Genomic DNA, 21,849 nt, shown 5'->3' with positions numbered 1-21,849 from the left:
ACCGTGATCCTCAGATCTCAGCCTCCTGCGTAGCTAGGATTACAGGTGCGAGCCACCAGCGCCTGGCCATTCTTTTTGTTTTTTTGTTCAGAAGCTGGGTGCTGTCTCTGAGATCCCACACCCACCGTCCTCCCCCAAGGCTAGTGCTCTGTTTGAGCCACAGCTCCACTTCTGGCTTTTTGATAGTTAATTGGAGATACGAGTCTCATGGACTTTTTTCTTTTCTTTTTGTCTTCTTTTTTCTTTTGTTGGCTGTGGGGCCTGAACTCTGGGCCTGGGCCCTATCCCTCAGCTCTTCAGCTCAAAGCTGGCGCTAGTCTACCACTTGTGCCACAGCACCACTTCTGGCATGCAAGGCAAGCACTCTGCCACTGAGCCACCTTCTCAGCCTTTTTTTTTTTAAAGAGTCCTAGAGAACATTATCAACTACCTCTTTGCTTCCCTTTTTGCTCATCATTTTGGCAAATTACTGAAAGATGACGGTTCCAATGAAAAGGAGTAAGTCAATATTTTTATACTGTTTTTCTTTAGGGATCCATCTGTCTCTAAATCTATAGAACGAATCTTTAAAATCTGGGAAGATAGAAATGTATACCCTGAAGAAATGATTGTGGCACTTAGAGAAGCTTTGAGTAAGTATCTTTTTTTCCTCCTTAAAAATTTTTTTTTATCAGTCTCTACAATTCTATATACATAGGAGATAGAGGATTCTATTATGTAATAAAAATTTTAATCTGGCTTTAAAACTAAATACTTGTAAAAATCTAGATCTGTTTGAATGAAAAATTTAAGTAGAATTAGTTTTGGGCTGAGAGATTGGATTTTATTTCTATTGACTGAAAACATCAAGCACATTAATTGATAATGGCTATCTGATTATTTTCATGCATTTGCTTTAATTGAACATTTTAAAACTGTTCCTTAATTGTATTTAATAAACATTACTCTTGTCTTCGTGTTGGAAAGTTTTGGACAGTTTTTTACTCACCAAGCTATTTGGTAGTAAGTATATATGAAGTCTTTTTTTTTTTTTAAAGCATACATTAGCTATGCAAGGGGAAGGATTTTACCGTGACATTTCCATGCATGTATACAATATATTCTAAGTAATTCCCCCATCATTTATCTCCCTTCCCTTCCTAATAAAATTTCAGTCAGTGTTTTCTTTTTCTAAAGTTAATCTAGTTCTTAGATATTTGATGCATATAATTAATCAAATAGAAGTTGGTGATAATCTACTACCATGACCATTGTTTGATTAGAAATTTGCTTTTAAAATAACCATTTTCTAAGAAGCTGTTAAATTCTTACTTGAGTGTGTTAACTGGAATCTTTAAGCCTCCTACCCTATTCTTTGCACAATGAGGAATTTCATTGATTATAAACATTGTTTGACAGCTTCTTAGATCTAGTGGGTGTTTCTATTTTTTTATAAAAATGAAAGAAAAGGAAAGAGAAAAACTACAGTCTCGGATTGCCTTTTTTCATGCTGCAACTTTGGCACTGAAGTGGACAAACAGAACAGCTTCCCATAATGCCAGATTGCAAAAACTGAAATGTTTTCCAGGTACCTCTTTCAAAACTCAGAAGCAGCTGAAAGAAAATCTGAACAAACAACCGAATAAGCAGTGGAAGAAATCACAAAGTAAGGAACAAAATCTCAACTAATATAAAATTATCTCCTCTTTTGGAGCAGAAGAAAATGTAGACCATTTGACATCGTACCTGGCATAAACCATGGGCAAGCCTGTGTTTTCCAGGCCTGGGAGGCTCCCAGTTACTTACATTAAACAAGCCATGATGAAGTTACTTCTTAAAAATTCTCTTAAACAAAGGAAAAGCAGAAAAAGGGTTTTACTGAGTGAAGATTCACAAGTAGTTGGGGGATTAAAAGAAGAAGAAAATACTTGATAGTGCCCAGGCAAATTCTTAGGTTCAAAGATGTATGAAGTTAGAGGCAGCTGACATTAAACAACAGAGCTGAAGAGGAGACTAGGCATTAAGAAGCATGTCTGTGGTAGCCATGAAATCCTTCTGATTTGGGGATACGCTCTGCCAAGTTAGACTTAAGCCTCATATCTCATATCCTGGCAAGAAGCTCATTTTCTCACAGGAGCTCCTATTATATTGACCATATTTACCCAGCATGTGATCAAGGGAGTGAAATACTGCATGTGATAGGCTGCTATGGGAAAACTGAGGAATACTGAGAGACTTGAAGGTGTGAAGGGAACAAGGTAGAAGACAGAATTGGGAGGTGAAACAAGACAGTTGGGAAGGTTTTGCTCCATCAAGCATATGATGTTCATCGTGATTAAGAGTGTTGTCTGACTTTTTTTTTTGTTCATGAGTTGCATGCTTAGAAACAACAAGAGTCATCATTTCAGCCAAAGTTCAACCACAGTGATACTTTACTTAAGATGTCCCTTGCCTTTTTGTTGTTGTTGTTGTTGTTATGAATTGAGTCAGCAGAAAAATCCAAAACTAAATATGTGGGAATAGAGTTGATATTTTTTTCAGCCAGTGGTCAGGATTAATTGGATATCCTGTTCCTAAACACTTACTTTGAGGTATTGAGATCTTCTTATACTCAGTGAGATTAGGAAAAGAAGGTACTTTATGTATCTCATGTCTCCAAATCAGCAATTCTAGGACTCCCAAGAGTCTGCTGGAGGTAAGTTGGTCAGACTTAATCTAAATAGTGTATTTTTTTATTACCATACTTAAGAGTGTTTAAATTTCATAGTCCATTACTCTAGGAATTATGATTTAATTGTGCATGTTTGCTATGTATTTGAAGAATATTCCCTTAACCTAAATTTTTCCTGGATTTAGTAAATTCTATGCATTGGTATTCTCAGTTACCTTTTCTTTAATTCCAACAGCATCCTCGAATCCAAAAGCTGCTCTCAAGTCTAAAATAGTCGCTGAATTCCGAGTAAGTTACAAAATGTTTAACTACAAGAAAGCATTATTTACCCATTTTTAGTTACAATTTCATCTATAGGCCAGTAGTACTTAGATTTACTCTGTTATACTATTACATTCTAAACAAGCTTAAACTGTTCTAAAGATGCCAGATTGGGATTAGATTTGTTAGGTTTATCTGTTTCCCTAATGGGAGAAATAACCTTCCAAATACTTGTTATGAGCTGAGTTCTGTGTTTCATGCCAGAAGGAAGCTCATCTTTCTTTTCTTTTTTTTTTTTTTACTTACCTGGGACTTGAACTCAGGGCCCGAGCACTGTCCCTGAGTTTCTTTTGCTCAAAGCTAACCCTCTACCACTTGAGCCATAGTGCCCACTTCTGGCTTTTTCTGTTTATATGGTACTGAGGAATCAAACCCAGTGTTTCATGCACGCTAGGCAAACACTCTACCACTAAGTCACATTCCCAACACGCTCATCTTTCTTTGAAGCTCAGTTAAATTAGCAATCTCAAATAACAAAGATTGTTTTACCTAATCGGAATTGTTTTTTCTGTCTGTTCTGGGGCTTTGAATTTGGCCTGGGTACTGTCCCCAAGCTTTTTCTCTCAAAGCTAGCACTCCATCACTTTGAGCCATAGTACCATTTCCTGTTTTTTTTTGGTGGTTAATTGGAGAGAAGTCTCACAGACTTTCCTGTCTGAGCTAACTTCAAACTGTAATCCTTAGATCTCAGCCTCCTAAGTAGCTATGATTATAGGCATGAGCCACTAGCACCTGGCTAATTGGATTTTTTTCTTTTATTTATTTATTTTTTTTTTTGGCCGGTCATGGGGCTTGAACTCTGGGCCTGGGCATTGTTACTCAGTTCTTCAGCTCAAGGCTAGAGCTCTACCACCTAAGCCACAGCACCACCTCCACCTTTTTCTGCTTATGTGGTGCTGAAGAATCAAACCCAGGGCCTCATGCATTCAAGGCAAGCACTCTACCACTGAGCCACCTTCCCAGCCCCCTAATTGGAAATTTTAAAGGTTGTTAGTGGGCCTTTGTCTCTCTCTATATCCCATCCTCTCTCCCTCTCTCTTCTCTTTCCTCTCTCTTCTGCCCTGCGTCTTTTTTTTTTTTTTGCCTTTGTCTCACCTTTCTTTCTTGAGCCTGCCTGCCCTCCCTCCCTTCCTCCCCCTTCCCCTTTCCTCCCCTTCCTTCTTCCCTTCCTCTCTCCCCCTTTCCTACCCTTCTTTCCTTCCTCCCTCCCTCCCTCCCTCCTTCCCTCCTTCCTTCCTTCCTTCCTTCCTTCCTTCCTCTCTTCTTCCTCCCCTCTCCTCCCCTCCTCCCCCCTCTCCTTCCCTGGTTGGTCATGGGGCTTGAACTCTGGGCCTAGGTGTTGTCCCTCAGCTCTACCACTTGAGACACAGCACCACTTCCAGGTTTCTGGTGGTTTATTGGAGTCTTGTCTCATGGACTTTCCTGCCTGGGCTCACTTTGAACAGTGATCCTCAGAGCTCAGCCTCCTGAGTACTTAAGATTACAGGCATGAGCCACCAGCGCCCGGCTCTCTTCCTTTTCCTCTTGGTCTTCTTTTGCCAGTCCTGGGACTTGAACTCAGGGCCTGGGTGCTCTCCCTGAGCTTCTTTTGCTCAAAGCTAGTACTCTACCACTCTAGCCACAATGCCACTTCCAGCCTTTTCTGTGTACGTGGTACTGAGGAATCGAACCCAGGACTTCATGCATGCTAGGCAAGCACTCTCCACTAAGCTACCTTCCCAGCCCCTTGCCTGCCTTTCTTGCCTATCCTGGGGCTTAAACTCAGATCATGGACACTGTCCTTTGGCTTTGTTTGCTCAAGGCTAGCACTCTACCACTTAAGACACAGCACGACTTCCTTTTTTTTTTTTTTTTTTTTAAGTGCTTTATTGAAGATAGAGTCTCAATGGCTTTCCTGTCCAGGCTGGCTTTGAACCATGATCCTTGCTTACTTCGGCAGCACATATACTAAAATTGAACCATGATCCTTAGATCTCAGGCTCCTGAGTAACTGGGATCACAAGCGTGAGCTACTGGCCACCTTTGTCCATTTCATTCCTGATTCTGTATTCATAGATTAGCTATAAGTAACTAAGGAAATAGAACTTATGTAAAATATTTTTATTTGGGGGGGGGGGCATTTTTTATGATGGTACTGCTTTGAACATAGGACCTCCTGCTTCCTAGCAAAGTTTCTCCACATCTTCAGACTTTTATTTCACTGATTATTTTTGAGATAGGGTTTCAGTTTTACTATAGGTCCACACCTGTACCATGATCCACCTCCTTTATACTCCCATTTTAGTTAAGATGATGGGTGTATGTCACTGTGCTCAGTTATTGGTGAGAAAGGTTTTATGCCCAGACTGGCTGTGAATCTTGATTCTTCCAATCTCACCTTTCAAATAGCTTGTATTGTAGGCATGAGCTACTGCTGGTGCTCAGCAAAAAATATGATTTGACATGAGAATTGATCATGACATCCTTGACTTTAAGAAAAAGTAGGTGTTGTGGGGTTTTTTTGTTTTGTTTTTTTCCTCTTGGAATTTCATTAGGCTTTAGTGGTGTTGTGTTTGTTTTTTATTTACGGGAGAGGTAAAATAAAAACAATTAAATGATCTGTAAGTGAAATATGACTCTGGTCTGCATTCAGTCTCAGGCCCTCATTGAAGAGCTATTACTGTATAAGCGTTCAGAAGATCAGATAGAATTGAAAGAGAAACAGTTATCAACGATGAGGGTGGATGTATGCAGCACAGAAACTCTAAAGTGCTTAAAAGGTAAGATATCCTTTTAAATAGAATATTTCTGGCTTTGCTTTCCAGTTCTGCCATTTTTAGGCACTCAAACTGGTTGACCCCAATAAAGTTTAATCCCCAGCAAAGAGAGAGGGAGAGAGAGTCATAAGTAAAATCATAGGTAAACTCTTTCTTTTTTTTTTTTTTTTTTTTGCCAGCTCCGGGACTTGAACTCAGGGCCTGGGCACTATCCCTGAGCTTCTTTTTACTCAAGGCTAGCACTCTACCACTTGAGCCACAGTTCCCCTTCTATCTTTTTGGTAGTTATATAAGTCTCATGGGCTTTGAAGCCAGGCCTGGCTTTGAACTAGGAATCTCAGATCTCAGCCTTCTGAGTCACTGGAATTATAATTGTAAGCCATTAACATCTGGCTTGCTGGCTTTTTTTTTTTTTTTGCTGGTTGTAGGGCTTGAACTCTGGTTCTGGGCGCTGTCCCTGAGCTCTTCAGCTCAAGGCTAGCGCTCTACCACTTGAACCACAGTGCTACTTCTGGCTTTTTCTGCTTATGTGGTGCTGAGGAATCGAACCCAGGACCTCATGCATGCAAGGCAAGCATTCTACCACTGAGCCACCTTCCCAGTCCCTTGCTGGCTTTTTTTAGATAGGGAATCTCTTGGACTTTTCTACTAAAACTGGCTTTTGAACTACAATCCTCCAGACCTCAGCTTCCTGAGTAGCTAGGATTTTAAGCATGAGCCGCTGGCACCCAACTACAATGATTATATTTCGTGACTGTGGTTAACTGGTTTGTGTTTAGATTTATATAGGGTCACTGTAATATCTTGTCATATCTATATTCTCTGGAAAGTATGTCAAGTTATTAAGGCTGAGTGCTGGTGGCTTACGTCTGTAATCTTAGCTACTCAGGAGGCTGAGATCAGAGGATCATAGTTCAAAGCCAGCCTGGGCAGGAAAGTCTGTGAGACTCTTATTGCCAGTTAGCCACCCAAAAAGCCAGAAGTAGAAGAAGCATGTCTCAAGTGGTAAAGTGCTAGTTTTAAGCAGATAAAGGTCAGGGACAGCTCCAGGCCCTGAGTTTTAAGTCCCACAACTGGCAAACTGGCATCCCCCCCCCCCCCAACCCCCACTCCTCCAAGTCTTTTTCAGATAGGAGTCAGGATTTTTTTGTTGTTGTTGTTGGTTGTGGGACTTGAACTCTGGGCTTGGGCACTGTCCCTGAGCTCTTCAGCTCAAGACTAGTGTTCTACCACTTAAGCCACAGTACCACTTCCAGTTTGTCAGGTGGTTAATTGGAGATAAGAGTCTCAAGGATTTTCCTGTCTAGACTGGCCATCAACCACAATCCTCAGATCTCAGCCTCCTGAGTAGCTGGGATTGCAGTTGTAAGCCAACAGCACCAGGCTTCAAGAATATTTAGTATGTGGGGCTGCAAAAGTGGCTCAGTGGTAGAGTGCTTGCCATGCATGCATGAGGCGCTGGGTTCCATTCCTCACACCACATAAGCAGAAAAAGCTGGATGTGGCGCTGTGGCTCAAGTGGTAGAATGCTAGCCTTGAGCTGAAGAACTGAGGGATAGTGCCCAGGCCCAGAGTTCAGGCCCCGTGACTGGCAAAAAAAAAAAAAAAAAAAAGAATAGTACAATAAACACAGAGATCACTTCTATTTTTTTTATTGTGAAAATACTGTACAGAGGAGTTACAGTTACATGAACAGATCACTTCTGTTTTTACTTTTTGTGAACCTTCATTTTCTTATCTAAGAAATACATCTTACCAGCTTTGATGCAGACAGTATAATGCAGGTAAACAGAATTGTGCCTCATTGTTATTCCTCAATAAGAGATTTATGAAGAAAAGATATAATCAACAAACTGTTTTAGTTGAACTTGGTTTTCTTTGTTTTAATCACAAGTACCTTCACTATTACTTTACAAGGTTTAAATTAATCTGTGTCAAGCTTTATTAATCTTTTTGTGACTATGATTTATAGGTACTTCTTGAAGGTAAAACTATATCTAGATATATTTTTTGTACGTTTTTTATTTTAAAAATGTACAGAGGGGTTACAGTTACATTAGCAAGGTAATGAGTACATTTCCTATTGAGCATTGTTGTCTCCTCCTTTGTTTTCCCCCTACCATCCCTTCCCTCCCACCTCCACAACTACCCCCCACCCCCAGTCTAGAAATATTATACACCTAAGAACCTAGTTTGATGGTAGCTGCCTGTAAACCTAACACTTGGTAGGAAAAACAAGATCATCACAAGTTTGAGGGAAACATGGGCTACATAGCTACACCCTGTCTCCAAAAAAAAAAAACCAAAAAACAAAAAAAAACCAGTTACATACTGAGGTAACAAGGTTTATAGAAAGGAGTTTCAAAAGGTAAATTTTTTACTTTTTGTTTTAAATCTAGAAATAAATACTTTTTCATTACTTTAGATAAAACAGGAGGAAAGAAGTTCTCCAAAGAATTTGAGGAAGCAAGTTCTAAACTGGAGGAATTTGTGAATGGATTAGATAAGCAGGTGAAAAATGGACCCTCACTAACAGAAGCACTGGAAAATGCTGGAATTTTCTATGAAGCACAATACAAAGAAGTAAAAGTAGTAGCCAATGTAAGTAATTATAACTCTCTTATATTGAATGCTGTGTGTCAAAGCATTATATGTTATATGTGGTAACTATGAGAATAAGCATTATCTTTATTTTACAGATGAAGAAATGACTTTACAACAAGAGAGTTAGTGATCTTATACACAGATTAAGATGTAGGAGGCTTTTATATATTTTTAAAAATATTATTTTGTTATTAAGGTATTATACTAAGGGGTTACCTTTTCATAAGTCAGGTAATGTGTACTTTTCTTTTTCTTTTCCTTTTTTTTTTATCAGTTGTGGGGCTTGAACTCAGAGCCTTTTTTTGCTCAAGGCTAGCCCTATATTACACTTTGAGCCATAGCACCACTTATGATTTTCTGGTAATAGATTGGAAATAAGAGTCTCATGGAAGCCGGGTGCTGGTGGCTCACACCTGTAATCCTAGCTACTCAGGAGGCTGAGATCTGAAGATCACGGTTCAAAGCCAGCCCGGGCAGGAAAGTCTGAGACGCTTATCTCTAATAAACCATTAGAAAACTGGAAGTTACGCTGTGGCTCAAGTGGTGGAGCCCTCGCCTTGAGCTGAAGGAAGCAGGAACAGCGTCCAAGCCCAGAGTTCAAGCCCCACAACCGACAAAAAAAAAAAAAAAGACCGCCTAGCCTGGGCAAGAAAATCTGTGAGACTCTTATCTCCAGTTAACCACCTGAAAACCAGAAGTGGTGCTGTGGCTCAAGTGGTAGAGCGCTAGCCTTAAGCTAAAGAGCTGAGGGACAGTGCCCAGGGCCAGAATTCAAGACCCATGACCAAAAAAAAAAAGTACATTTCCCCACTCCTCACATAATTGTTATGTGATGGCATACACAGCTAATCCAACCCAATACTGATGAGGCCCAGGCAGGAGCATCCTGGGTTTGAGGCCAACTATACAAAAGTACTATACTTACTAATTTTTTACTTCTTACTTGATGGATTTTGGATATTGACATCCACATTCTTTCTGTCAGTTTTCCAACTTTAGGTATATGGGTATGAATGGGTTAGTATGGTCATGGTGCTATTGATTGAGCCAAGGGCCTTACACATGCTGATAAACACACTGCAGTACCACCAAGCTGAAAAATAAATGGAAGGATGGATGGTGAACCAAAGGATCAAATTATTGGGTTAATCCTTATCTGATGTAACTGGTTTATGGATTGATTGGTTGATTGATTGATTGATTGTGCCAGTTCTGAGGCTTGAACTTAGGGCTTGGGCTTGTGTGCTCAAAGCTAACACTCTACATTTAAGCCAGAGCTTCAGTTCTAGCTTTTTTGTGTGGTTAATTGGAAATAAAGATCTCATGAGCTTAACTGCCTGGTCTGGCTTCGAACCATAATCCTCAGATCTCAGCCTCCTAAGTACCTAGGATTATAGGCATGAACCCCTAGTGCCAGGCTTGGTGTCCTGGAAAATTGGATAAAGGTAATAGTGATACTTCAGTAAGCCAAGGAACAACAAGTACTAATACAGCTAGTACTAATACACCAGAAGCTAGGAAAAAGCAAGCATGAATTCTGCCCAATCTCAGGGAGTGCGTATCTCTATTGGCTAGAATTTTGATATTTGAACTTCTACCCTCCAAACTTATGAGATAGTAAGCTTTTCTTTGTATTGTTTTTGTCATATATGTATGTGAGAGTGCATGTGAGCTCATGCACATGCGCCAACAGTGGAGCTTGAACTTAGAACCATGTACTTTCATTTGACTTTTTCACTCAAAACCAGTGCTCTGTCACTTAAACCATGCCTCCAGTTCCAACTTTTCACTGGTTAATGGAAGATAAGAATTTCACAGATTTGTATTCCTAGACTGGCTTTGAAACATAGTCCTCAGTTTCACCCACCCCTCCTCCCTTCCTAAAACTATTTTAACAGCTTTCATTGTTCTGTTTCCTATACATGCAAACAAACTACTTCAACCATATTTGTCCTCATTCACTCTCCTCGTTGGCCTAAAAAACCCTACCAATACTACCCACCTGCCAACAGAGCTTATTTTCTGTTAACAGCTTTGTTGTTGTTGTTGTTGTTTTGTTTTTGTGCCAGTCCTGGGGCTTGAACATGGGACCTAGGTTCTGTCCCTGAGTTTTTTTTTTTTTTCCCCTGGCTTTTGGGTAGTTTATTGAAGGTAAGAGTCTTCATGGCCTTTATTTCCTGGTCTGGCTTTGAACTGCGATATTCAAATCTCAGCCTCCAGAGTAGCTAGGATTACAGGCATGAGCCACTGGAACCTGGCTTCTTACTAATACGTTTTAGAATTATTCACCCACTATCTTTTTCCCTTCTCACTTCCCCTTTTCCTCCTATTTAGTCCCATAAGTCCCATAGCTAAATTCATTCTCTGTATATGTGTATTTCTGTCTGCGAATATGTATGTCTTGGGGCAGACTTCCACATATGAGCAAAAATATACAATATTTGGCTTTTGGGGTTTTTTTTGTGTGTGTGTATGTTTGTTTCTAGTCAGTCTTGGAGCTTGAACTCAGGGCCTGGGCACTATCCCTGAGTATCTATTGCTCAAGGCTAGCCCTTTACCACTTTGAGCCACAGCTTTACTTCTGGTTTTCTGGTGGTTACTTAGAAATAAGAGTCTCACAGACTTTCCTGCTCCAGTGGGCTTCAAGTCATGATCCTTAGATCTCAGTTTCCTGAGTAGCTAGGATTACAGGCATGAGCCACCAGCACCCAGCTGACACTTGACTTTTTGAGCTTGGTTTATCTCACTGAAGATTATGTCCTCCAGTTTTATTTTCCTGCAGATAGCATGATTTTTTTTTTGTTGTTGTTGTGGGGCTTGAACTCTGGGCCTGGGTGCTGTCCCTCAGCTTTTCAGCTCAAGGCAAGCACTCTACCACTTGAGCTACAGCGCCACTTTCGGTTTTCTGGTGGTTTATTGGAGATAGGAGTCTCACGGTGGTCTTTCCTGCCCGGGCTGGCTTTGAACCCCGCTCCTCAGATCTCAGCCTCCTGAGTAGCTAGGATTACAGGCATGAGCCACTGGCGCCCGGCTAAAAATGTGTTTGTTTGTTTTTGTCAGTTGTGGGGCTTGAACTCTGGGCCTAGGCGCTGTCCCTGAGCTCTTGACATCAACGTGAGCGCTCTACCACTTGAGCCACAGCGCCACTTCATTTTTCTTAAGACTGTAATATTCTATGTATATAAGTGTGTGTGTGTGTGTGTGTGTGTGTGTGTGTGTGTGTGTGTGTGTGTATACACATCTCACATCTTTATTCATTCATCTGTTGGGTACCTGAACTGATGGCACCATTTAGCTTAAGACAGTAAGTTTTTGTTGATGTTGTTTTTTAATTGTCTTTAGGTAGTTGTACAAAGGAGTTGCCATTTAAGAAAGTAGTTTATTTATTAGGTTGGTCGTGGGACTTAACTTTGGGCCTAAGCCCTGTCCCTCAGCTCTTCACCTCAAAGCGAGGGCTCTACCACTTGAACCACAGCACCACTTCTGGTTTTCTGGTAGCTAATTGGAGATAAGAGTCTCAGAGACTTTCCTGCCTGGATTGGCTTTGAACCGCAATCCTCAGATCTCGGCTCCTGAGTAGCTAGGATCTAGGCATGAGCCACTAGTACCTGGCCAAAAAAAAAAAAAGATAATTTATTAATAAAATATATCTTGATAAATTTTTATTGTTTTAAGCCTTGTATGTTATAGTAGTTTATTATCACAGATTGAGAAAACTAGTGATGTAATTATTATGTTTTTTGGGATATTTGGAAACTGCATAAATATCCTGTTTCTCATCAGAATTTGTTCGCTCATATATATCCATATAAATTAATAGTTTGGGGTTGTTTGTGTTACTAGGGATTGAACCCTGAATCTTGTTTATGCTAGGCCATTTTCTGGAATCTTTATTTCTTCTTCCACATCCCTATTCCCACTTAATACCTCCCCTTCTCTCTTCATTTGGGCGGGGGAGGGGGGGTGGGGGGGGGTGGGGAGGAGGGCGTGGAAGGGGGTATGGGTCCTGAAGCTTGAATTCTGGGTCTGGGCACTGTCCCTGAGCCTCTTTTGCTCAAGGCTAATGCTTTGCTACTTGTGCCATGGCACTACTTTTGGCTTTTTATGAGTAGTTTATTTGAGATAAGAGTCTCATGGACGGGGCTGGGAAGGTAGCTCAGTGGTAGAGCGCTTGCCTTGCACGCCTGAGGCCCTGGGTTCGATTCTTCAGCACCACATAAGCAAAAAGAAAAAAGCCAGGAGTGACGCTGTGGCTCAAGTGGTAGAATGCTAGCCTTGAGCTGAAGAGCTGAGGGACAGTGCCCAGGCCCAGAGTTCAGGCCCCACAACTGGACCCCCCCCCCCCCCAAAAAAAAAAAAAAAAAAAAAAAGTCTTATGGACTTTGCTGCCTGGGCTGGCTTTGAACCTCAATCTTCAGATCTCAGCCTCTTGAGGAATTAGGATTACAGCCTGGCTTCTTCATTTGTTTTTTTTTTTTGGGGTCCGGTCATGGGGCCTGAACTCTAGGCCTGGGCGCTGTCCCTCAGCTCTTCAGCTCAAGGCTAGTGCTCTACCACTTGAGCCACAGCGCCACTTCTGGCTTTTTTCTTTTTGCTTATGTGGTTGCTGGGGAATCGAGCTCAGGGCCTCAGGCATGCAAGGCAAGCGCTCTACCACTGAGCCACCTTCCCAGCCCTTCATTTGTTTTTGAAACAGGGTCTGACTACTACCTTTGCCCAGGCTAGCCTTGAACTCTCCAGTTTCCTGCTTCTACCTTCTGCCAGGATTCATTATGACAAGTATTTTGATGCTCAAATTGACCAAATTTTGTCCATTGGACCTTCTTTTCAAATCCCTTTTTGTGCTCTTTTGACCTGACCCTATCTTTTGTTAGATGATCTTGCTGTACAGCCCAGACTGGCCTCAAAATTCTACTCTACTGCCTCAGTCTTCCATATGTTGGGCTTACAGGCATATATATACCACAATACCTACCTACCTTCCTGTCTCCCTCCCTCCCCTCCTCTCCCCCTCCCCCCCTCTGTCTCTCTCTTTGTGCTAGTCTTGGGACTTGAACTCACAGTCTGGGTACTGTCCCACTTGAGCCACAGCTCTACTTAAGTTTTTTTGGTGGATAACTGGAGATAAGAGGCATATAGACTTTCCTGTCCAGGTCCCCATCATTTTTTTTTTTTTTTTTTGGTCCGGTCGTGGGGCCTGAACTCTGGGCCTGGGCACTGTCCCTCAGCTCTTCAGCTCAGGGCTAGCACTCTACCACTTGAGCCACAGTGCCACTTGGGGCTTTTTTTTTTCTTTTTGCTTATGTGGTGCTGAGGAATCAAACCCAGGGCCTCAGGCATGCAAGGCAAGCGCTCTACCGCTGAGCCACCTTCCCAGCCCCCATTTTTTTTTTTTTTTTTAAACCAGTCCTGGGGCTTAAACTCTGGGCCTGGGCACTGTCCCTGAGCTTCTTTTGCGCAAAGCTAGCACTCTACCACTTGAGCCACAGCACCACTTCTGACTTTTTCTGTGTATGTGGTACTGAGGAATCGAGCCCAGGGCTTTATGCATGCTAGGCAAGCACTCTACCACTAATTCATATTCCCAGCCCTCCCCATCATTTTTAAGCACTTCCTCACTTTTAGAACAAGATGTTCCAGGCTCACCTCTTTACCTAGCCCTGGAATCAGTTATTTCTCTAGATGACATAGTGCATTTTGCTGAAACAATGTTTAGAAACCAAGATCTAAGCAATAAATATCCTCATTAGATATCACTGCAGCTAGGTGGTACCATTTAGAAAGCCAGAAAAATATGTGTCTATATATACATATTTAACCTCTGTACACATTTATGTGTGTGTGTGTGTGTATATATATATATATATACATTTGTGTGTACATACATATTTCAAACAATGAGGTCACAGTGTTATTTCAGTCCAGCGAAACAAATTTTGTTTCTAGTTTTCTCCCTTACTTGTGATTCTGAATGTTCTAACACTTTAACAAAATCTTGATCAGACTTCTATCCCTGTCAACCACCTCTGTGAGCTTTCTCATCTTTAGACTCTGAAATCCCTTGAAATGCCTCTCACCTATGCAGACTTCCTTTCAGCCCCAACTGATGGGTTTGGGATTTAATAATTGAAGAAAGAAGGGGAAAAGGTTTTCCTACACTGTGAACATATTAATTATAGCTATTTGGGTTTTGTCAGATAATTCCAACATTAGCTTTATTTGTTGTCGGTGTATTGTGAATGTATTTTTTTCCTTTTTAATTATTTGGACCTATTAACTTGCTAAATTTTTTTTGAATGCTGAACATCGTATGTGAAAGATTGTATGGTGTCTAGATGTATATATGGTACATGCGCATACGATAGGTACTAGGGATCTATCTTACTGCCTTGTACGTGCTAGGCAAATATTTTACCATTGATGTACAACATTAGAATTTCTATTTGTTCTTGATAGGAGCATTGATCCTTTGGAGTGAGGCACTCACTGTTGGTTTATGCCTGTAATCCTAACTACTCGGGAGGCTGAGATCTGAGGATGTCAACTTAAACCCAGCACAGGCAGGAAAGTCCAGGAGACTTTTTTTTTTTTCTGTTCGTCATGGGGCTTGAACTCTGGGCCTGGGCGCTGTCCCTCAGCTCTTCTGCTCAAGGCTAGTGCCTTACCACTTGAGCCAACAGCACCACTTCCAGTTTTCTGAGTGGTTTATTGGAGATAAGAGTCTCATGGACTTTACTGCCCCGGCTGGCTTTGAACCACTATCCTCAGATCTCAGCCTCCTGAGTAGCTAGGATTACCAGCGAGACTCTTATCTCCCAAATTAACCACCAGAAAACCAGAAGTGGAGCTGTGGTTCAAAAGTGAAAGAGCTCAGGACATCACCCAGGCCCGTGACAGCCAGTAAAACGGGAAAGGAAAAGAAAAATAGCACACAGACTTAAGACACTGACAGTTAAGATAATCAGGAGATGAATAGAATTTAATCATATAAAATACTGATATTCAATTTTGATGCTAATATTGAAAAGTGATCAAATGTAGGTCATTGTGTTAAGTACCTCCAACTCAATGTGTTGACTATAGCACTTAAATTATATCTCCTCAAACTGATAAATCCCATCCAGACTTAAGGAAATTATCAGATAGATCTCAATCCACAGACAGACCTTCAAAATTGTCAAGGTCTTTAAAAACAAGCAATTACAGGAAATTGGACCTTAAGAAAGTATAACTACTAATTGTAATGTGGTATCATTAGTGTGAGCCTGAATCATAAAAGAGACATTAGGTAAAAATCAAGGAAATCTGAATAAAGTATAGACTTTAATTAAAAAAATTATCAGTAGGGCTGGGAAGTTGGCTCAGTGGTAGAGCGCTTGCCTTGCATGCATGAGGCCCTGGGTTCGATTCCCCAGCACCAAGTAAGCAAAAAGAAAAAAAAAGCCAGAAGTGGCGCTATGGCTCACGTGGTAGAGCGCTAGCCTTGAGCTGAAGAGTTGAGGGACAGCACCCAGGCCCAGAGTTCAGCCCCATGACCGGACCCAAAAAAAAAAAATATCAATATAGGTAACTTTTTATTCACTGCTTTATTTCTAGTGCCTATAAGAGTAACTAGCATATTTGAGACTGTTAGTAAGTATAGTTGATTGTATGAATAGACAGGAATGAGAGTGAATGATAACTTTTAGATTTCTGAGTCAGACAATTGTGTACATGATGATAATCGCTTAGGAGGCACAATAACTGCTTGACAGATAATTGTATTTTCTTCTTTTGTGCTAATGATGTTAATAACTGGGATTTAGTTCAGTGGCAAAACACTTGTCTAGCAAGTACAATGTCCAAGGTTCAATCCCAGTACCAAAAAAGAAAAAAACAAAAAAAAATACAGTTTTAAAAAAACCCAAGGGGGACTGGGAAGGTGGCTCAGTGGTAGAGCACTTGCCTTACATGCATAAGGCCCTGGGTTCGATTCCTCAGCACCACATAAGCAAAAAAAAAAAAAAAAAGCCGGAAGTGGCACTGTGGCTCAAGTGGTAGAGTGCTAGCCTTGAACTGAAGAGCTGAGGGACAGCACCCAGGCCCAGAGTTCAGGCCCACGACCGGACCAAAAAACAAAACAAAAAAACCCCCAAGGGCCTGAGAAGGTGGCTCAGTGATAGAGTGCTTGCCTTGCATGCATGAGGTCCTGGGTTTGATTCTTCAACACCAGAAGTGTTCAAAGCCAGAAGTGGCACTGTGGCTCAAGTGGTAGAGTGCTAGCCTTGAGCTGAAGAGCCCAGAGTTCAGACCACACTGATGAACAAAAAACAAACAAACAGCAACAACAACAAAAATCCCCAAGCCAGGTGCTGATGGCTCACACCTATAATCCTAGCTACTCAGGAGTCTGAGATCTGAGGATCATGGTTCAAAGCCAACCCAGGCAGGAAAGTCCATGAGACTCATTATCTCCAATTAATGGAAGTGGTACTTGAGCTGAAGACCTCAGGGACTGTGCCCAGGCCCAGAGTTCAAGCCCCACGATCTCGACAAAGAAAAAGCAGAACATTGCTTAATGTATCATCCTCGCTTGGCTCTTATGCCAGAGAAATAAGGTATCTTTTTCTCTTCTAGGCATATAAAACATTTGCTAATCGGGTAAACAATTTAAAGAAGAAGTTAGATCAGTTGAAGTCAACTCTTCCTGATCCTGAAGAATCACCAGTCCCTTCTCCAAGCATGGATGCTCCCTCTCCGACTGGTTCTGAGTCTCCATTTCAGGGAATGGGAGGTGAAGAATCACAGTCACCAACCATGGAGAGTGAGAAATCTGCCACCCCGGAACCTGTGACTGATAATCGTGATGTGGAAGACATGGAGCTCTCAGATGTGGAAGATGATGGGTCAAAAATCATTGGTATGTCCTTATGTGCTTAATAGATAGCTTATTTCTATATTATTCTGTATTTCTAATTTCTATAAGTATTCTAAATATTTCAAATTCTACTTTAATTTCTATACTCTGGCAATTAATCAACCATAGACAGACATAGAGTTTAGTATATATAATTAGTACATCAACTTAAAACTCCCCAAAAGGAGTTGGGCACCATGGCTTATCTTCTAAGCCTAGCTACTTAGGGTAGGCAGAGATCTGAGGTTTGCAGTTCGAAGCCAGCTGAGCAGAAAAGTCTGTGAGATTATTAACCTCTAATAAATTACTCAGAAAAAGTTGGAATTTTTTTTTTTTTTTCCCCGATCATGGAGCCTGAACTCGGCCTGGGAGCTGTCCCTCAGTTCTTTAGCTCAAGATTAGCACTTTACCACTTGAGCCACAGTGCCACTTCTGGCTTTTTCTGCTTATGTGGTGCTGAGGAATCAAACCCAGGGCCTCATGCATACAAGGCAAGCACTCTACCACTAAGCCACCTTCCCAGCCCTATTCCAGAAAATTCTTTTAAAATTTTAAATTAAACCAGGCGCTGATGGCTCACACCTGTAATCCTACTTAGAAGGCTGATCTCTGAGGATCACAGTTCAAAACCTGCAGGGGTAAGAATGTCCTTGAGACTCTTATCTCAAAAACTCGAAGTGTCCCTGTGGCTCAAGTGCCTTGAGCTGAAGAGCTGAAGGACAGCACCCAGGCCCAGAGCCCAAGCCCCATGACCAACAAAAAATAAATAAACAAATACACTAATACTGAAAGTATGTAAAGGGCCATTACAGGTAGACACTGGTGGCTCATGCCTGTAATCCTAGCTACTTAGAAGACTGAGATCTGAGAATTGTGGTTTGGAGCCAACCTGGGCAGAAAAGTGTCCATGAGACTCTTACCTACAATTAACCACTGAAAAAACCAGAAGCAGAACTGTGACTCAGAGTGGTAGAGTGCTAGCCTTGAACTAAAAGAGCTCAGGGAGAGTGCCCAGGCCCTGAGTTCAAGCTTTACAACTTAAAAAAAAAATCATTAACAAGATGTAAAGTTATTGGGAAATTTTTTAAAGCACATATCCATGGTGTAAATGATTATAAATTGTAAAGAATGTGACTTTAAAAAGTAAAAGAGCTCATGTTACTCAGGAGACTAGGGTTATGGTTCAAACAGAGCCAGGGCAGGAAAGTCTGTGAGACTCTTTAATCACCAAAAACAAAGCCAAAAGTGGAGCTTTGGCTCAAGTGTAGAGCATTAGCCTTGAGCAAAAAAAGCTCACAGACAGTGCCCAGGCCCTGAGATGAAGCCCCAGGAGCAGCACCAAAAAAACAAAAAACAAACTATATATATAGTGGTTTTTTTATTCTCTGGTCAGAAAATATTAGGACATATTACTTAATGTTAGAAGTAAAGTCTAGAAAAGAGTGAATATAATATTGTCTCTTGTTGATTGAAACAGTGGAGGACAGGAAGGAAAAACCTATGGAGAAGTCAGTCTCTACTTCTGTACCTACAAAGCCAACAGAAAGTACCTCAAAGGCCTCTTCGTGTGCCCCTGTTCCTGTGACCATGACAGCAACTCCACCTCTTGCAAAGCCTGTGAATACTACTCTTCTGCCCTCTTCCCCAGCTTTGGCTTTGCCAAACCTGGCTAATGTGGATCTGGCAAAGATCAGTTCCATCCTTAGCAGCCTGACATCAGTCATGAAAAATACTGGTAAGTAACCCAGTGAAGAGGATACAAAAACTGATGGCCATCTTTTTTTTTTTTTTTTTTCCATTATTTGTTTTTTTGTTGGTGGTAAAAATTGAAATTTTTTGTTAAAAATACAATAAAACCAAATACTTTAGAAAATAAACAGATGCCTACAATTCTATGCTAAAGGAAGCTACTTATATTTACCCATAAAATTATATCTATGTTAGTGTTTGAGGATTAAATCTTTGTAATAATTTTTCTTTAATAATAGAAACATATTGTCTATATTGTCTTAAAAATAGCTACCTAAAAGTGAAGTACATAGGAACATTTTATGTCATTGAATATTAAATACATTTTAATAGCTATCTAGTGTTTGATAATTTATCTTTTATTATTAGATGTTTATGTTTTTATCTTTCCACTGTTAAAAAGGCATACTATAATAAACAATCTGGATGATAAAATGTTATGAAGTCTTCTTAGATGAGTTGATGAGTAGGGCCAGGTTTGGTGGTATGGGTCTGTAATCCACTCAGAAGACTGTGGCAGAAGGATTGAGTTCAAGGCCAGTATGGACTAATGAGACCTTGCCTCTAAAAGAAACTAAAGAATTGATCAGTAGATACATATTTTGGGAAAGTTTTTGGTTGGTTTTATTAAAACTGTAAATGAAAATACACAAGAGTAGCTGGACATAGGTGGCTCATACCTGTAAGCCTACTCAGGAAGCTAAGATCTGAGGATTGTGGTGCAAAGCCAGCCCAGGCAGGAAGGTCCATGAGACTCTTACCAAAAAGCTGGAAGTAGCATTGTGGCTTAAGTAGTAGAGTGCTAGCTTGAGCACAAAAGCTCAGGAACAGTGTCCAGGCCCCAAGATCAAGCCCCAGTACCAGCACAAAAAAAGAAAATACAAAACTGGGCACCTGTGGCTCACACTTGTAATCCTAGCTTCTCAGGAGGCTGACATCTGAGGATCAGGGTTCAAAGCCAGCCTGGGCAGGAAAGTTCGTGAGACTCACCTTCAATTAACCACCAGAAAACTGGAAGTGGCGCTGTGGCTCAAGTGGTAGAGTGCTTGCCTTGAGCTGAAGAGCTCAGAGACAACACCCAGGCCCAGAGTTCAAGCCCCACAACAAAGAAAAAATACACACGAGTATGTCACTCTCATGTACTCTCCACTTAGCTACAATGTGCTAACCACACCAAATCTTAGTTTATCTGTTCCTTACCCAGTCTGGATTCTTTTGAAAGGAAATCACAATCACTTAATCAAATCATAAATACTTAGATATATTCCTAAAAGATAGAGACACTCAAAGATGGTCATGTAGTGCTAGTACCAGTGGCTTACAGCTATAATCCTAGCTACTCCAGAGGCTGAGATCTCACGATTGTGGTTCAAAGCCAGCCTGAGTAGGAAAGTCTCTCCAGTTAACTCTAGTTAACTACCAAAAAGCCAGAAACAGAGCCAGGGTTCAAGTGGTAGAGAACTAACCTTGAGCATAAGAGCTCAAGGACAGTACCTAGCCCAAGTTCAAGCTCCCAGGAATGTCACCCAATAAAGGGGGAGGGAGTATGTAGATTTTTAAGATTTGGGTTTTTTTAAATGTTATAACTAAATTGGTATGTAAGAATGTACTAATTTATGGACCTAATGTATGGGTATTTCCGTTGTTCCTCACATTCTCAGTTTCATTTTAATTGATGTCCTATTCAAACCTTTTAAAGTTGTTTGTTTTAAGACATTCTTTGGATTAAAAATGTTAACTTTTTTCATTTTATTTCTTGTAAAATCTTTGCTCATAGTTTCATCATTTTTAACAAATCAAATGTTTGTTTTTGTTATCTTTATATACCTTTTTTATTATGTTAATCTACCCAATATTTTAAAATGTAAACATATAGAGGTTGCTTATATAAATCTTGTTTTAAAGGCCATTTCAGAAGCAAATTACTAACCTAGCAAGAGTTCTGCAAGAGTTCTGCAGTTGGAGTGACTCTGATCATTTAGCCATCTGTTTGGGGGATTTTTTTGGTTTTTTTTTTTGATTGGTCATGGGCTTGACCTCTGGCTCTAGGCACTGTCTCTCAGCTCTTCAGCCCAAGGCTAGCTCTCTACCATTGAGCCACAGCGCCACTTCTAGATTCCTGGTGGTTTACTGGAAATAAGAGTCTCATGGACTTGGCTGCCCGGGCTGGCTTTGAACCATGATCCTCAGATCTTAGCCTCCTAAGTAGGATTACAGGCATTAGCCACCAGTGCCCAGAGCCATCTGTCTTTACTGGGCACCAGCAAGGCTCTGAGGCAGGATTCTGAAATATCTGATAGAGGAAAAAGACCCAGTATTGATGGCTCATGCCTGTAATCCTCACTACTCTGGAGGCTGAGATTTGAGGATCAAGGTTTGAAGCCAGCCTTGGCAGGAAAAGTCTGTAAGACTCTTAACTCCAAATAACCATCAAACCCAGAAGTGGAGCTGTGGTTTAAGTGGTAGAATGCCAGCTTTGAATGAAAAAGCAGAAAGAGACAGTGCCAAGGCCTTCCCTAAGTAAAAGCCTCAATACTGGCACACACACAAAACAATGTTAAGCCAGGTGCTGCTGGTGGCCCACACCTGTAATCCTAGCTACTCAGGAAGCTGAGGATCACGGTTCAAAGCCAGCCTGGGCAGAAAAGTCCATGAGACTCTATCTCCAATAAACCACCAGAAAAATTGGAAGTGGTGCTGTGGCTCAAATGGTAGAGAGACAGGCTTGAGCTAAAGAGCTGAGGGACAGCTCCCAGGCCCAGAGTTCAAGCCCCACGACTGACAAAAAAAAAAGAAAAAATGTTAAGTATATTTCCCTAGTTTATTTTTATTTGGGCTCTGAAAACTAGTAGGTATTTATGAAAATAGCCGAA

General features: G+C 41.0%; 1 protein-coding gene across 4 annotated transcripts in view; it reads left to right on the top strand.

Annotated features, from left to right (window-relative positions):
- The window catches only part of Rprd2 (regulation of nuclear pre-mRNA domain containing 2), a 70,164-nt gene that overhangs the window by 38,257 nt on the left and 10,058 nt on the right, over window positions 1-21,849 (top strand). For 2 of the 4 annotated variants that reach the window (XM_042681392.1, XM_042681395.1), the window contains exons 3-9: window positions 532-632; window positions 1,568-1,645; window positions 2,886-2,938; window positions 5,604-5,730; window positions 8,153-8,328; window positions 16,948-17,230; window positions 18,705-18,962. In XM_042681392.1, the coding sequence (XP_042537326.1) occupies window positions 532-632; window positions 1,568-1,645; window positions 2,886-2,938; window positions 5,604-5,730; window positions 8,153-8,328; window positions 16,948-17,230; window positions 18,705-18,962 (1,076 nt within the window). The remainder of the gene's footprint in view (window positions 1-531; window positions 633-1,567; window positions 1,646-2,885; window positions 2,939-5,603; window positions 5,731-8,152; window positions 8,329-16,947; window positions 17,231-18,704; window positions 18,963-21,849) is intronic. The other 2 variants (XM_042681393.1, XM_042681396.1) reach the window with 1 other exon arrangement.

The sequence above is a fragment of the Dipodomys spectabilis genome, unplaced genomic scaffold, assembly GCF_019054845.1.
Source record: "Dipodomys spectabilis isolate Male_0828 unplaced genomic scaffold, ASM1905484v1 ptg000069l, whole genome shotgun sequence".
Lineage (NCBI taxonomy): Eukaryota > Metazoa > Chordata > Mammalia > Rodentia > Heteromyidae > Dipodomys > Dipodomys spectabilis.
Note: the sequence above shows the minus strand (reverse complement) of the source record. Positions and strands in the feature narration are given on the sequence as shown.